Genomic DNA, 13,707 nt, shown 5'->3' with positions numbered 1-13,707 from the left:
TCACCTACTTCTTTCATCTCTCCTTCTGCGACTGCTACTTTCACCTTTGCTTAAGGATTTCGTGCTACTGCCGTGAGGGACTTGCCATTTCTAACTTCCAGCACCCTTCTGTGTCGTAATTACTGGTGGTAAATAGCAATTTTATTTATTTTCTACCATTGCTGCTTTGCATCTGTCATTTTCGAATCTGACATTTTTTGGTGGACAAACGGGGGTCAAAAACCCCAAAGGAAAAGCAGAAGAGAAAAAACAACTAAGACCCTCTAAGCCTAAAAGTTCCAAAACAATCCAAACTCAAAGCATAACAAATATCTAAGGGAGGGGCATCATAGATATGCAAGCCAAAAGGGAGCTCTTGTCCCTTTTTTGCTAGGAGATCAGCTAGAGAATTTGCTTCACGAAGTGTGTGAGACCAGTTGATGTGCTGGATGCGATTGGCAAGAATTCTTATGTCTTCTATTAGAGGCGCACAAGGGTGTAAAGAAGGAACACCATCTTTAACGAAATTGAAAGCTACCTGGGAATCAGTTTCAATAATAATATCATGGAGGTCATTGGCGATTGCAATTTGTATCCCTTTAATGATGCCCCATAACTCAGCATGAGTGATCGAACAATTTCCCAAATTCGAAGAGAAGCCTTTGATAAATCTACCCAAATGATCCCTAAAAATTCCACCGCAGGCTGCATTGTTGTTTCGGGAGAAGAAGGAACCATCTACATTAATTTTAGTGACATTTTCAGGAGGAGGATGCCATTTAATCAAGCCATTGGCAATGGGATTCGGTCTTTTCGGCACAATTTCTCTTCTTGTAGCATTGAGAGTCTCAGCCGCACGGGCTTTAATGGCCATCACAATTTTCTTAACTGATGCATTTGGCTAATTCAATCATTTTCCTTTTCAAATCAATTCACAATATTTGACTAATTAATTGCCTCGTTACAACTCTTCTACAAATTCCAATACAATTTTTTAACGCTCGGTTGAAAGGATTGACAGAAAGATAAAGAAAAAAGAAAAGCATGTCACAAAATTCAAAGACAGAAAAGCTAACCCCAAAAAATTATAAAAGGGATTATGTTTCGGAAAATGAGCCGTTGGGTTTTTTATGGATTTGAATATGAATATTTGTCACATACTCGCATGTCCCAATCGGAATATGCCGTTGTAATCATGTTTCGAAATTCTTTATGACAACACTCCTAACAAAGAAAATTAAATTTAAATAAAAATAAATAAATAAATGGGTTAGATAGAGCTCGTAGATTTGGAACACTTCACTGAATTCTAGAACATGATGTTGACATTTGGGAGGATATCATTCCCACACTTATATTTTGAGCGCAGCACTCTAGTCCAAAGATTGTCTTTTTTTTCCACCAGCCCCCATCCAACCTTCATCATAAAGGCATGATTAAGGTTTTTTGCGTGCCGAATACCAAGACCCCCTGAACCTTTAGACTTGCTAATTTTCTTCCAACTTAACAGATGAATTTTTTTTGATTGTTCAGTGTCTCCCCAAAGAAAATCCCTGCATTTACGATCAATCAAATTACAAGTAGATGAAGGTAAAATTGCAGTTTGCATAGTATAACTAGGAATAGAAGAAAGGACAGATCTCACCAAAGTGGTTCTTCCAGCCAAAGAGAGGGAAGATGCTTTCCAACTATTCAATCTCATATTTAGCTTGTTGATGATGTTGTTGAAAGTCTCCTTGGTTACTTTAGAGTGAATGAGAGGCACCCCAAGGTATTTACCGAGATCGTCAGTCCTGGAGAATTTCAAGGCTTCACTAATCTCACTTCTAACTGTGTTTCCCACATTTTTTGAGAAAAAGACCCGAGTCTTGTCGTTGCTCACTTTTTGCCCAGAGCTGTTACAGAATGCTTCAAGAACTCTGTCAATGACTCGCGCTTGATCCATATCAGCCTCAGCAAATAAAATCAGATCATCAGCAAAACATAGGTGGGACAAGTTGGGCCCCTCTCTACTGAGCTTGATCGGCTTCCAATACCCATGTTCAACAGCAGCACTAATGAGTTGGGACAAGCGCTCCATACAGAGAACAAAGATATAAGGGGATAGCGGATCTCCTTGACGAATTCCCCTTGAGGGAGTGAACTCATCAAGAACATCTCCATTCCATAGAACCCTCATCCTTGCCGTAGAGATACAAGTGCAAATCAAATCAATGAAAGTAGAGGGAAAACCAATATCCGCCAGGGTATCTTTAACAAAAGACCATTTGAGCCTATCATAGGCTTTTTCCAAATCAATCTTAATGGCCATCCAACCCTTTTTCCCTTTTTTACTTCTCATAGAGTGAATAACCTCTTGAGTAATAATGATATTGTCCGAGGTATGTCTCCCCGGAACAAAACTACTCTGAGTCGGTTTGACAAGTTTCTCCATTAATTTTCGAAGCCTGCGCGCAAGGATCTTAGTAATAACTTTGTAAGATACATTGCATAGGCTAATAGGACGCATTTGCTTTAGGCTGGTAACTGGCTCCACTTTAGGAATAAGGGTAATAAGAGTTTCATTGATTTCTTTGACATTCTGCGGATTCTCAAAAATATCTTTCACTAAATTACAAAGGTCATTACCAACTTTTTCCCACTTATTTTGATAGAACACAGCTTGTATACCATCTTTGCCAGGAGCTTTTAAGCTACCCATGCTAAAGACAGACTCTTTAATCTCAGTGAAAGTCACAATACCACTAACAATATTCAGATCCTCAACACTTAAGGGGGGAAAAGCTTGATTAAGGACAAAAGGGATATCAGGAAGATCATCTAAAAACAATTTAGCATAAAAGGAAGTCGCCATAACCTCTAAACTGCTTCTATCAGTGACCCAACTCCCATTGTCATCTTCGAGAGACTCAATCTTGTTTCTTCTTCTTCTAGCCATGGTGGTACCGTGGAAGTACTTGGTATTTCGATCCCCAAAATTAATCCAATTGCTCCTAGATTTCTGGAACCAAAGAATTTCTTCTTGAGTTAGAATCTCCTCATACTCTTTCCACAGGTCAAATTGCAATTTTTCTAAGAAACGATTACTGTTCTGACTTAAGCTCGTCACAATCCCCTGAAGCCTTCGGAGGATCCTATTTTTCCTGAACTGAATGTTTCCAAAAATGTTTTGGTTCCAATCATTCAGGCCATTTTTAAAATCTTCCACACAATTATTCCAAGAATCTTTAAAGTTCCAATTAATATTCAGCATGTTGTCAAAATCAGAATGCATTAACCAAGCTGCTACGAACCTGAACGGTCTTCTCTTCTTATTGGGAGCCGAAGCCGGATAAAGTTGTAGACAGAGAGGGGAGTGATCCGATTTCATCATCGGAAGATGGTTGATCTTGGCTTCAGGAAACATGATTTGCCAATCCAAGTTGCATAAAGCTCTGTCTATTCTTTCCACTAAGCTTCCCCTCTTCCAGGTATAAGGCCAGCCGGTGAACCCCAAATCTAACAAACCGCAGTCGGACACAACAGATTGGAACTCATTACAAGCTCCATGCCTTTGGTTAGGGGATCCTCCCTTCCTTTCATGACTATGAAGAATAGCGTTGAAATCCCCAATAAGACACCATGGCAGATTAATCTCATCCCTTAGGGACCGAATGGAGTCCCAAAGAGCATGCCGGGTAATCCTTTGAGGGCTTCCGTAAACTGCAGTAAGAATCCAAGGCACAGAGTGACTTCCAGTAAGCTTCATATGTACAAATTGAGTATTGTGATGGATAACTTCTACTTTCCAGCTAGCACAATCCCATAAACACCATATACCCCCTGACTGTCCTCTTGCTTCTTCAATAAAACAACCATCATAACCCATCCTTTCTCTAACAACCTCCCCCCTATTACCACTTATATGAGTTTCAAGAAGAATAAGAAAACTTGCATCATATTCTCTCTTCAGATCTCTAATCAGATTAGAAAAGCACTTTCCTCCCGCTCCACGACAGTTCCAAGCAATAAGATTCATCATAAAAAATAAAATTCAAAAGGGCCGTCAATGACCGAATCAAACTGTGGTCAAAACCACCACATCACCTTCAACGTGATCACAAGACACATGATCTTTTGCAATGCTTTGGTTACTTGGATCCCCGAATTGATCATCCGGCGGTTTATTTCGAGGGTCCTTTCCTCCTTGGACCATTTTTGTGGCCACCGTTTTCACGATTTGATTGGAGGTAGAGATAAGAAATTGATTCTTCACCACATGATCTTCAAAAATAGCATTTGCCATCTTTGTAGCTTCGAAAGATTCCTTTTGATTTTTCTCCATAGCTCGAAGATTGCCTAACATGGCAGCTTCCAAAGCTTCCGTTTCAGGGTTTCTTGATTTCGATTTGGTGTTCTGGGTGGTGGGTAGCATGTGTACAGAAGAGGTAGGGATTTTCTCCATCATTTTCTCCATATTCTTTAATTTGGGCTTGAAATTCTTTCCAGCCAAAATAGGCCCAGCCTTGTGTAGAGAGGATTTTTTTGCTCCCTGTGGGTTTTTTCCAGCCCCACTTCTAATGGTTCTTTTTTGGATGGAAGAAGAGGCATTAGTTTTTGGTTGGTTCTGAACTAAGCTCTTCTCTAATTGGGCTTGGAATTTATTTGGCCCATCATTCATCAAATCACTATCTATATTACTCCTTAGATTTTTTGGTTCAATTGGCCCATTGCTCATCAATTCACTATCCATATTATTACTCCTTATATCTTCTGTAACGGGTAGAGTATCTTCAGGATTGTTTTCAAAGAGAATATTGAATCTTGACCCGTTGCCCACATCATGATCAACATCCACAATATTTTCTTCCTTATTTGGTGGGGTATCATCCCCATTATGACTGACTTTATTTTTTGGCGCAAATTTCTCTTGTTTCCTTCTATAATGCCGTTTTACCATCATCCACGGTCCGAATTCAGGAGGATCATGATTATTAGGAATTATTTGCTGGGATATAGGCGCTCCTTGGTTAGCGTGATTATTGGAATTATCCGTTGGTGATGACTGAATAGTTGCTTCTCCTTCCGGTTCACTGGCCGGAATATTCTCCGTTTGGAATTTTCCACCATTCTGCACCTCATTGCACAGCTCTGATTTGTGTCCATATTTGCCACAATTAAAACATATCAAATGGAGGCCTTCGTATTCAATATTCAACGTGCTGCCAAGCACCGATATCCTGGGCACCAATTTTTTCGACAGATCAATCTCCACACAAATTCTGGCAAACCTACCCCGAGAGTGAATGGAGGTTGCACGGTCAATTTTTAGCAGGCTACCAATAACAGAACCAACCCTCCAGAGGAATTTATGATTATACAACTCAATGGGCAGATTAGGAATCCGTATCCAAGCGGCAATCTTTTTGACATCATTTTCCGATTCAAGGAAGAAGGGTCTCCACCTTTGAACGATTAAATAATGCCCCGCAATCATCCATGGTCCACCAAGAAGCGCGTGAGAGTAGTCTTCCTCATCTGAAAAATGAACCAAAAAATAGTCACGATCCATATCAATAACATTAATCTTACCTTTTTTCACCCAATCTCTATTGAGACGTTGTTCTAAGAACCCTAAACCCACTCTTTTGCCAAGAACTTTGACAATAAGAGCAGTATGCCAGGGTTTGCACCATTCATCAAACTCTTCCTTAGAGACTGGAATTTTAGGACATGGATCAAAGGGTTTATCGCTTTTGAGAACTTCTTCCTCCTCATGATACCAACGATTCTCCGAAACCGGTGAATCGTCCTCTACATTCTCCACGGAAGGATTGTCTTCGTTCACCATGATACCCGGTGTCGAAAGCAGTGTATCTTTGTACGACACAATATGAGACGCACAAGCTTTAGCATGATCTTCAGCCAGTATTTCCATGCTTTCACCATTTTGGTTAAGATCAATTTCCTCACGCGTTTTGACTTTTTTAGTGCTTCTCTGAACTAGATCAAATTCCTGGGTCGAGATTCTCGGAGAGCTCACTTGAGACATCACTTTCTCCATCGGATACTATTAACGCACTGTTCAATTGGGATTATAACTAATTGGACTGGTTAATGAAAATGATAAATTGTAATTTGGACATGTCTGTTTTATTATTACCAGGCTATTAATGCGTAATCAGAAATTAAATTAGACTATTAATAAATAATATATTTTTATTCATATTTTACATATTAAATATAATTTTATATTTTTATATTCATGTTTCAGTCTTATAATTTTTTAAATAAACCCAGACTATGCGATTAATAAATCCCGTCCTTTTCTGCATTCTCCCACACATGTCACATTTTTTCTTGTAAGATCCCTCGGGATGACATGATTTAGTTGGAGACTTTTCTTTGTCATAGCAGTTCACAGGAAATAATTCACCATGTTGAAAATGACTTGTTTTATATTGAGTTGCCACTAGCCAGCTTAACCTCTTGGGTATTATAAATAATAAAATAAACAAATAAATAATCATTTTCCTAGCTACTTCCTTTGATCCACTCTCTTAGTTTGGATACATGCCAATGCCATTCATGATTACAACTAGTACAAATAGACGGTGCGGACCAATAGTTTAGGGTACATATCTTACACGTGATATATTAAATATTTGATAATTATATGCAAATCCTAAACATAACGAGATGTTTTGCCAGTAAATAATTATAGATTATAGATTTGCAGCACTATCAAAATAAAAATCTGAGTCATAATTTTGAAAGATGAGCTGGATAGTGTTAAATAATTGAGGGTGGCCTCAAGCGTAAAAGGATGGTGCAAGTAGGACCGCGTAGCAGCCAGCAAAGAGACGAGAGAAATAATTGGTGGAGCCCAAAACGTAAGTGCCACTTAATTTATTGGGGCAACCCATAATCACGGGGAATTTAAGTCAACAAGACTAATCAATTAGCCCAGTGGTCAAATGTTCTTTCCATAAAATTTGGTCCAAAAAGGAAACTTTACTTTTTTTTCCTCTGATGTTAGGATATAATATGAGACACCTTAATACACAAATTTTAAAATTTTATGAAATAGATATATGTATTCATATAAAATATAAAAACTAGACATATTTAATAGGTGATGGTATTTAGGTGTATCCAGTATATGTGGAGAAAAATTTTTTGTTTTTTTATTAAGATCCAGTTAGACATAACAGACACGTGTATCGAATAAGTGTCGGTGAATGTCGTATTCAAAATATATAGCAACTCAGCGAAGTGAACGTTTTTTATTCGTAGGTTTTTTCTTTTTTCTTGTCATACTAGTAGTAGTTGTTGTAATCTAGAAGAGTACGTTCCTCGCAAGAAATGGAAGCTTCGCTTAACTAAATGTATAACTTTTAACTATTAGATGCACTAATTAATTATCTAATTATGAATGCACTGCTAAAGTAATTAAACCAAACAACAAAACTGCTGAAGCGATTAGAGGATAAACCCTTGAATCTCTGTAAGTAATTCGTACAACCAGAGACGCCAATCAAGGAATCCGAATTGAAACATGATCTATGGCCACTAGCTACTACTAATTAATATTATAAACTAAGTTGCTATTAGCTCAACTTTATGTTATGTCATTTTTTTATATAGTTCTGGCCTTCTGGGTTAGTAATTGTATTTTGTGATGATGGGATCGTAAATATGCAGCCTCTTCAGCATGCAACGCAGCCAAGTACATGTCTGGCAGATGTGGAGGAACAGCGAGATTTGTCATCTTGATTGCAGGTGCCTTATATTTAGCTAGGAAATGACATACAATAAAACCATACACATTGAATTATAACATACAAAATTGATATATGAGATTACTTTGGTTGACAGGATTTGCTGTAGGAATTTCAGTGATGATAAGTGCGGTTTCAGTATTTTGTTGTTTGTTTAAAAGGCGCAGCAAATTGAGAGTCACAAAGAGCACAAAAAGGCGGTTCACGGAAGCAACCGTCAACTACAGCGTCCCTATCTATCCCTACAAAGACATAGAGAGAGCCACCAACAGTTTCTCTGAGAAACAACGCCTGGGAACCGGTGCATACGGTACAGTTTACGCGGGAAAACTTCACAACAATGATGAATTGGTTGCCATCAAGAGAATAAAACAGAGGGACGCCAACGACAGCATCGAGCAAGTAATGAACGAGATCAAGCTCCTCTCTTCAGTCAGCCACACTAACTTAGTGCGATTGTTGGGTTGCTGCATAGAACACGGAGAACAGATCCTCGTCTATGAGTTCATGCCGAACGGAACATTGAGTCAGCATCTTCAAAAAGAACGAGGAGACGGTCTTTCATGGCCGATTCGATTAAGAATTGCCACCGAAACAGCACAAGCCATTGCACATCTTCACTCTGCCATGAATCCCCCAATCTACCATAGAGATATCAAATCCAGCAACATACTCTTGGATTCCAATTTCGGTTCAAAGGTAGCTGATTTCGGTCTCTCTAGACTTGGAATGACTGAAATATCCCACATTTCAACGGCGCCACAGGGGACCCCTGGCTATGTTGATCCGCAGTACCATCAAGACTTTCATCTTTCTGACAAGAGTGATGTTTACAGCTTCGGCGTTGTTCTTGTTGAGATCATAACTGGACTCAAGGTGGTTGACTTTACCCGCCCTCATAATGAAGTGAACCTGGCCTCCCTTGCAACTGATAGGATCGGGAACGGGCTCTTGGACGAGATCATAGACCCCTTTCTTGTGCCTCAAGCAAGAAGTGATCCTTGGACACTTTCCTCAATACACAAGGTTGCTGAGTTGGCATTTAGATGCCTTGCGTTCCATAGAGATATGAGGCCTTCAATGACAGAAGTGGCAAGCGAGTTAGAACAACTCACTCTTACTACGTGGCCTAGTTTTGGTGACAATCATAATTGTGTAGCTTCTACAGAGTTATCCTCTTCTTCTTCCTCCTCCTCCTCTTCTAATGAGAGTGAGAAACCACTTAGCAGTAGAACCAAGGTCGGGCTATTAACTGGGCCCAAGTTAAGGTCGTTGTTGGATAGGACCAAAAGTAGCTCACCGGTTTCGGTGCAAGATAGAGAAGTATGGTTGAGTGAACAAAGCTCTCCCTCGTCAAATAGTTTCCCTAGCAAGTCATTTGATTGAGATATATTAAGGAAAAGTCTAGGGCAGCAACTTTTGTGTTTTTTGGCCAGCACTTAACCATTAAAACAAAGGAAAAGTCTAGGGGGCCAGCAATTTTTGTGATTGTTAGCCATCAACTAGCCATCAATGATGATTTGATGGTGTGAGATTGGTGTGAAATTTCATCCAATGGCTCACCTTCCTCTGCTGGTTATATGCTGGCCAAAATTCAATAAAACTGCTGGCCTCCTAGCATTGCTCTAAAACAAAAGTGAGTGATCTCCTACAATTAGATGTAATCTCACACTATTAAAAACACTATTGATGGCCAATTGATGGTTACAGAATACTAAAATTGCTAGCCCCCTAGCATTCCTCGTATATTAAATGGAGACCACTTTGATAAAGACATTAAATATGTCTTTTTTTTAAGACATTTACATGTGTCATGATATTATTGGTCATCTTTATTAAATCGGTTAATAATTTATTTTTTAATAAACCAGAACAAAATCAGTTTATTATAACAACAATAATAAACCCAATTGTCTACACTATAATTATTAGACTCGATTGATCCAATTGATTTATACAATTTGAACCGAATCATGTTTAAATTTTTTGATATAAAGACAAATATATCCCTAATTTTTGTTTTGTAGACATTTAAATTCCTATAAATATAAAAATACAATTAGGTCCCTAAATAAAACCTAACCTTAGCCCCTTGTCCTTGTCCAAGCCCAAGCCCAAGCCCAAGCCCAAGCCCAAGCCCAACCTCTCAATAATCTCTCAAGCTAACCCGAAAAAGAAACAAACCTAGTCCTATCGTCTCATTCCTCTCCCTTTCTCACTGAAGCTCGAACTCCTCATCTCTTTGCTTACTGGCTTCGCAATCGCAACCTCTCCCTCTCTCGTCTTCAGCCTCGCACCCAAGGTCCTCATCACTTCCGTGTCTTCAGTCGTCACTGTCTTGCATTCAGCCACGCTCACACGCCTTCCCTGAACTCGTCGTCGCCGGCATCAGAAGTAGCCGCTGGCGTCAGAAATAGCCAGTCTCGAGACTGATCCTGCAAAGCCTGATCTCCTTCAAATGCATGAGTGACATTTCAGATCTGGGCTTGATCGCTACATCTGGATAATTGGAATTATTTATGCTTACTTTATTCCGAATGTAATCTCATATGCTGGTTTATTTGATGATATCCAGCTATTTTAAATTTGGAATAATGTACTGTCTCAGGTTATAACATAACTTCATATACCAAATGAAAAAAAATATATCATAATTTAAGCTTAGTACTGGAAAAAAAGAAATGCAGAACATGTTATAACTTTAACCTATTTTAACATGTTTGGTATCATTAAAGACAAGTTTCAAAGTTAATTGTATGATTGATTAAAAATCGGAGAATATAAACCTTTATATTGAGAATACTGTTTAGGCCCACAAACGATTCATGTACACAATGTACAAATTACTCAATCTGATATAATCTGAGAAACATCATGTACAACTACCTAATTTGATCACTACCGACCTCTGACATAAGAGTGAAAATGGTGCCATCCAATTCAATTACAGGGAGGGACTTCACAGGAATGTTGCTGGACCTTCAAGAAGAAAATGCTGTTTCCATGGCTTGTAAGATCAATGCAGTATTAAATTTAAAATTCCTGAAGCTCCTGCCAGGCCCTATATCAAGATTTTGAAATTCATTTTCAGACTTTGTGGGCTGGCTATCCATGAATGATGGGCTACTCCCTGTAGAACTGTGCTTTGCTTTCCACACGCAAATTCCTTAACTAATGTAAAAGGCTTGTCAGCAATCATCTAAGCAACTCACTTTTCAATTCTTAACAAAATCCCAAATTAAATACAATGCAGTGCAACGAATTAAACCATGTGTGTAACCAACTTACCTTTAAGTGGCAAATCAGGCCTTGGAGCCAAAGGAGGTGGATGTGTCCATGATTTCAAGGATCTGCATAAAAGACACCAGTTTTCATAAATTTCAACAACTCCTGGGACAATGACCAAAACTATCAAAAATCACGTGCCGCTGTACTCACGCCAAAAAAGGGGATACCATATAAAGCTTGGGGCCAGTGATTCCACGACATATCACTTCATCACTTGCTGGTTGAAGGTCATCAAGCCGGTGCCACATATAGATTCATATAAATAGAAGAACACCAGTACTCAAATACGAAACCAGGGACAAAATAGCAAATGCATTATAATGAATACAACATAACACTATTAGAAAATGATCCAACCAGATAGAAAACAAAACCTAAAAGTAACATGAGAAAGCGTCACATACATTGATCTCCTTTTTGGTTTGTGGGGTAAATGCAGTATCATGTTTCACACCAGCAATAATGTAAAATTAGCTATGCTAGACTCATCGGCTAGAGATGCAAAATTAGCTAATGAATAGGTCTTTCTCTTTGTGCCAAACCCCTCTTCATACTTCATACCCAACAACCTTTGACTCTGTTTGTGTGCATAACAAACACAAATGCATTCATCATAGATATATCTCAAAAAACCCCATGCATAGATTCCTTTACATCATTGTTAGTTATTCGCGCCACTAGTTCTTATTTCAAAGTCCATTTTAATTTCAGTTGCCAATTTTTTGCATAACCCCTTTAATTCTGTTTGATCCCAATTATATAATTATTAACAAAATAGCAAAAATTCCCAATTTTGGCTTCAATCATTGATAAAGTTCATGTTTTTATGAATACCCATGTGCCCATATTAGTGATCTTCCCTCAATGTGATTATTTTCAGCAACAAAGAGAATAATTAATTGATATTTTCAGCCAAAAAATCAAAGATAGCAACAAAACAGAAAAGGGAAGAACAGAAAAATTTGTTGGAACTCACCAAATTGGGACCAGGTTGTGCGAAGGAAGCCGAGGAGTTGCTGAAGGCGAGGAGGAAGTTCGGGGACCTGCTGCTTCTGTCTCCGGCGACGACGGGCGCAACGAAGGCGCGAGACTGACTGTGAGGCGGTGACAAGACAGGGAGCGACGACGACGTCCAGTCCCGGGAGCTGCTGCTACTGCCACCAGCGACGACGAGGGCAGGGAAGGCGCACGAGACCGGAGACCGTAGGAGATCGACGACGAGCTTGTCAGAGACAGTGAGAGAGACCGATGCCGATAGAGGGAGAGGACTTGAGTTCGCGTCAATGAGGCAGAGAGGCAGAGAGGCAGAGTGAGAGATGAGAGAGCTGCAGTGCGGATGGGTCGAACCAAATTTAAAGCACCTGGTTTGGAGATAGATTTTATTAATCGGTTTTTAATAATCAACCAATCACAGAATGACACATCAGCAACTAAAAAAAAGTTGTTTTAGATATCTTTATAAGAGTATCCCATACTAAATTCTTCCATTGATTTTATCTGTAGGAAAATTATAATGAATTAAGACGTCTATTATGGCAAAGAAAAATTTAGTTCAGGGGATAATTAATCAGTATTTGTGCATGATTAACCGTATCATTTATCATTCTTTAAATTTAAAAATATTTGGTAACAAAAAAAATTAACTAAAAATAGTCAAAATTTACCTTATTTAGTATTTATTAATTGTTATGACAATTAATAAATGTTAAATAAAATAATTTTTTTTTGTCTCCTTAACATTATTGCTTTAAATATATATAGATTAGTCGGATTTTTTTAATTTAAATTAAATAATTATAATACTTATGATAATGTGTAATATGTAAAATATTTATCGATTTGCATAATATATCATATATGGCAAAAATGCATTTCGGTTACTCTATACTCAAAATATGACGCAAGCTTTATTGAGTACTCGAGATATGTATATAAGAAGGTTAATTTTATGGTTTTTATGAATTGGTGTGTAAATTTTACTTAATTTATCTTTTGTAGTCAGTTTTAATTTTTTAAAAATTATTTATTGTTATATCTTTTAAATTAAATATTATTTTTTTATCTTTTTTAGTAAATAAGAAACATCTTTTAGGCGCCATAGCATTCACCGTATACAGGACTTAGTACCCAGAATAAGTGTTAGAGGCTATAAAAATGAGTGCAGCCCAGATGTTTGCCTTCATTTGAGATTTTTTTAAAGTTTTGAAAAGTTTAAAAAGCATATATGGCTCAATAAAAGGATTATGTGTGATAAAAAAGCATTAACAGATTGAATGTAACGTGATATGTGGTTGAGACACTAAATTTTAAAGTTGGTTTTTGTATTTCTTGTGTTACATAGTTACTTAGTTGATATGTTAGGATATTATGATTTATTTAGTTTTAGTTGGGACGTTATTATTTGTTGAATTTAAATAGTTAGAAAATGATATATTAATTGACTTTGTTTTTGATGTGGTTGTTACAAATTTAATGTCTTAACTCAGTATTATACACTATAACTCGGCAATTTGAGTTATAACTCGGCGGTTACACGTTATAATCAGACCCAACAGGCTACATCCTGGAATAAAATTGTCTGACCAGGTATTTATTACTCGTTAAACCTAATAACTGCTCATCAATTTAGATAATCAACAAGAATATAACTGACATGTCTTACTTCACCTATAAAGGTATG

At 37.9% G+C, this 13,707-nt stretch overlaps 2 protein-coding genes across 10 annotated transcripts in view; one reads left to right on the top strand and one right to left on the bottom strand.

Moving 5' to 3' along the window:
- Positions 1–9,538, top strand: part of LOC107460383 (wall-associated receptor kinase-like 14) — an 11,413-nt gene extending 1,875 nt beyond the window's left edge. Inside the window, exons 2-3 of the mRNA XM_016078739.3 lie at positions 7,663–7,740; positions 7,837–9,538. Coding sequence (XP_015934225.1) covers positions 7,663–7,740; positions 7,837–9,125 — 1,367 coding nt within the window. The 3' untranslated portion in view covers positions 9,126–9,538. The remainder of the gene's footprint in view (positions 1–7,662; positions 7,741–7,836) is intronic.
- Positions 9,539–10,499: 961 nt separating this feature from the next.
- Positions 10,500–12,173, bottom strand: LOC107460384 (mRNA-decapping enzyme subunit 2). Of its 9 annotated transcripts, none has more exons than XM_052253156.1 (4): positions 12,004–12,173; positions 11,178–11,244; positions 11,028–11,089; positions 10,500–10,905 (listed from the first exon to the last, which is right to left on the bottom strand). In XM_052253156.1, exons 2-4 carry the CDS (start codon positions 11,195–11,197, stop codon positions 10,721–10,723), a joined length of 267 nt encoding a protein of 88 aa, XP_052109116.1. In that variant the 5' UTR covers positions 11,198–11,244; positions 12,004–12,173; the 3' UTR covers positions 10,500–10,720. The 9 variants fall into 9 exon arrangements, 5 of the variants coding, with proteins under 5 accessions (XP_052109116.1, XP_020984255.1, XP_052109114.1 ...); XM_021128596.2 differs by having other exon boundaries at positions 11,178–11,604; positions 12,004–12,131; XM_052253154.1 differs by having other exon boundaries at positions 11,178–11,306; positions 12,004–12,088.
- Between the last annotated feature and the right edge of the window lie 1,534 nt (positions 12,174–13,707).

The sequence above is a fragment of the Arachis duranensis genome, chromosome 8 (genome assembly GCF_000817695.3).
Source record: "Arachis duranensis cultivar V14167 chromosome 8, aradu.V14167.gnm2.J7QH, whole genome shotgun sequence".
In the NCBI taxonomy this organism is placed as follows: Eukaryota; Viridiplantae; Streptophyta; class Magnoliopsida; order Fabales; family Fabaceae; genus Arachis; species Arachis duranensis.
This window is presented reverse-complemented; position numbering and strand designations above follow the sequence as displayed.

Bases quoted from the DNA above. Each gene is read 5' to 3' on its own strand.
- LOC107460384 (XM_021128596.2), bottom strand. From the start codon at position 11,275: ATGTGGCACCGGCTTGATGACCTTCAACCAGCAAGTGATGAAGTGATA. The intron at 11,090-11,177 runs GTGAGTACAGCG...TCTTTTATGCAG, and splicing joins ATGGTATCCCCTTTTTTGGC to ATCCTTGAAATCATGGACAC. The intron at 10,906-11,027 runs GTAAGTTGGTTA...ACATTAGTTAAG, and splicing joins GCCTGATTTGCCACTTAAAG to GAATTTGCGTGTGGAAAGCA.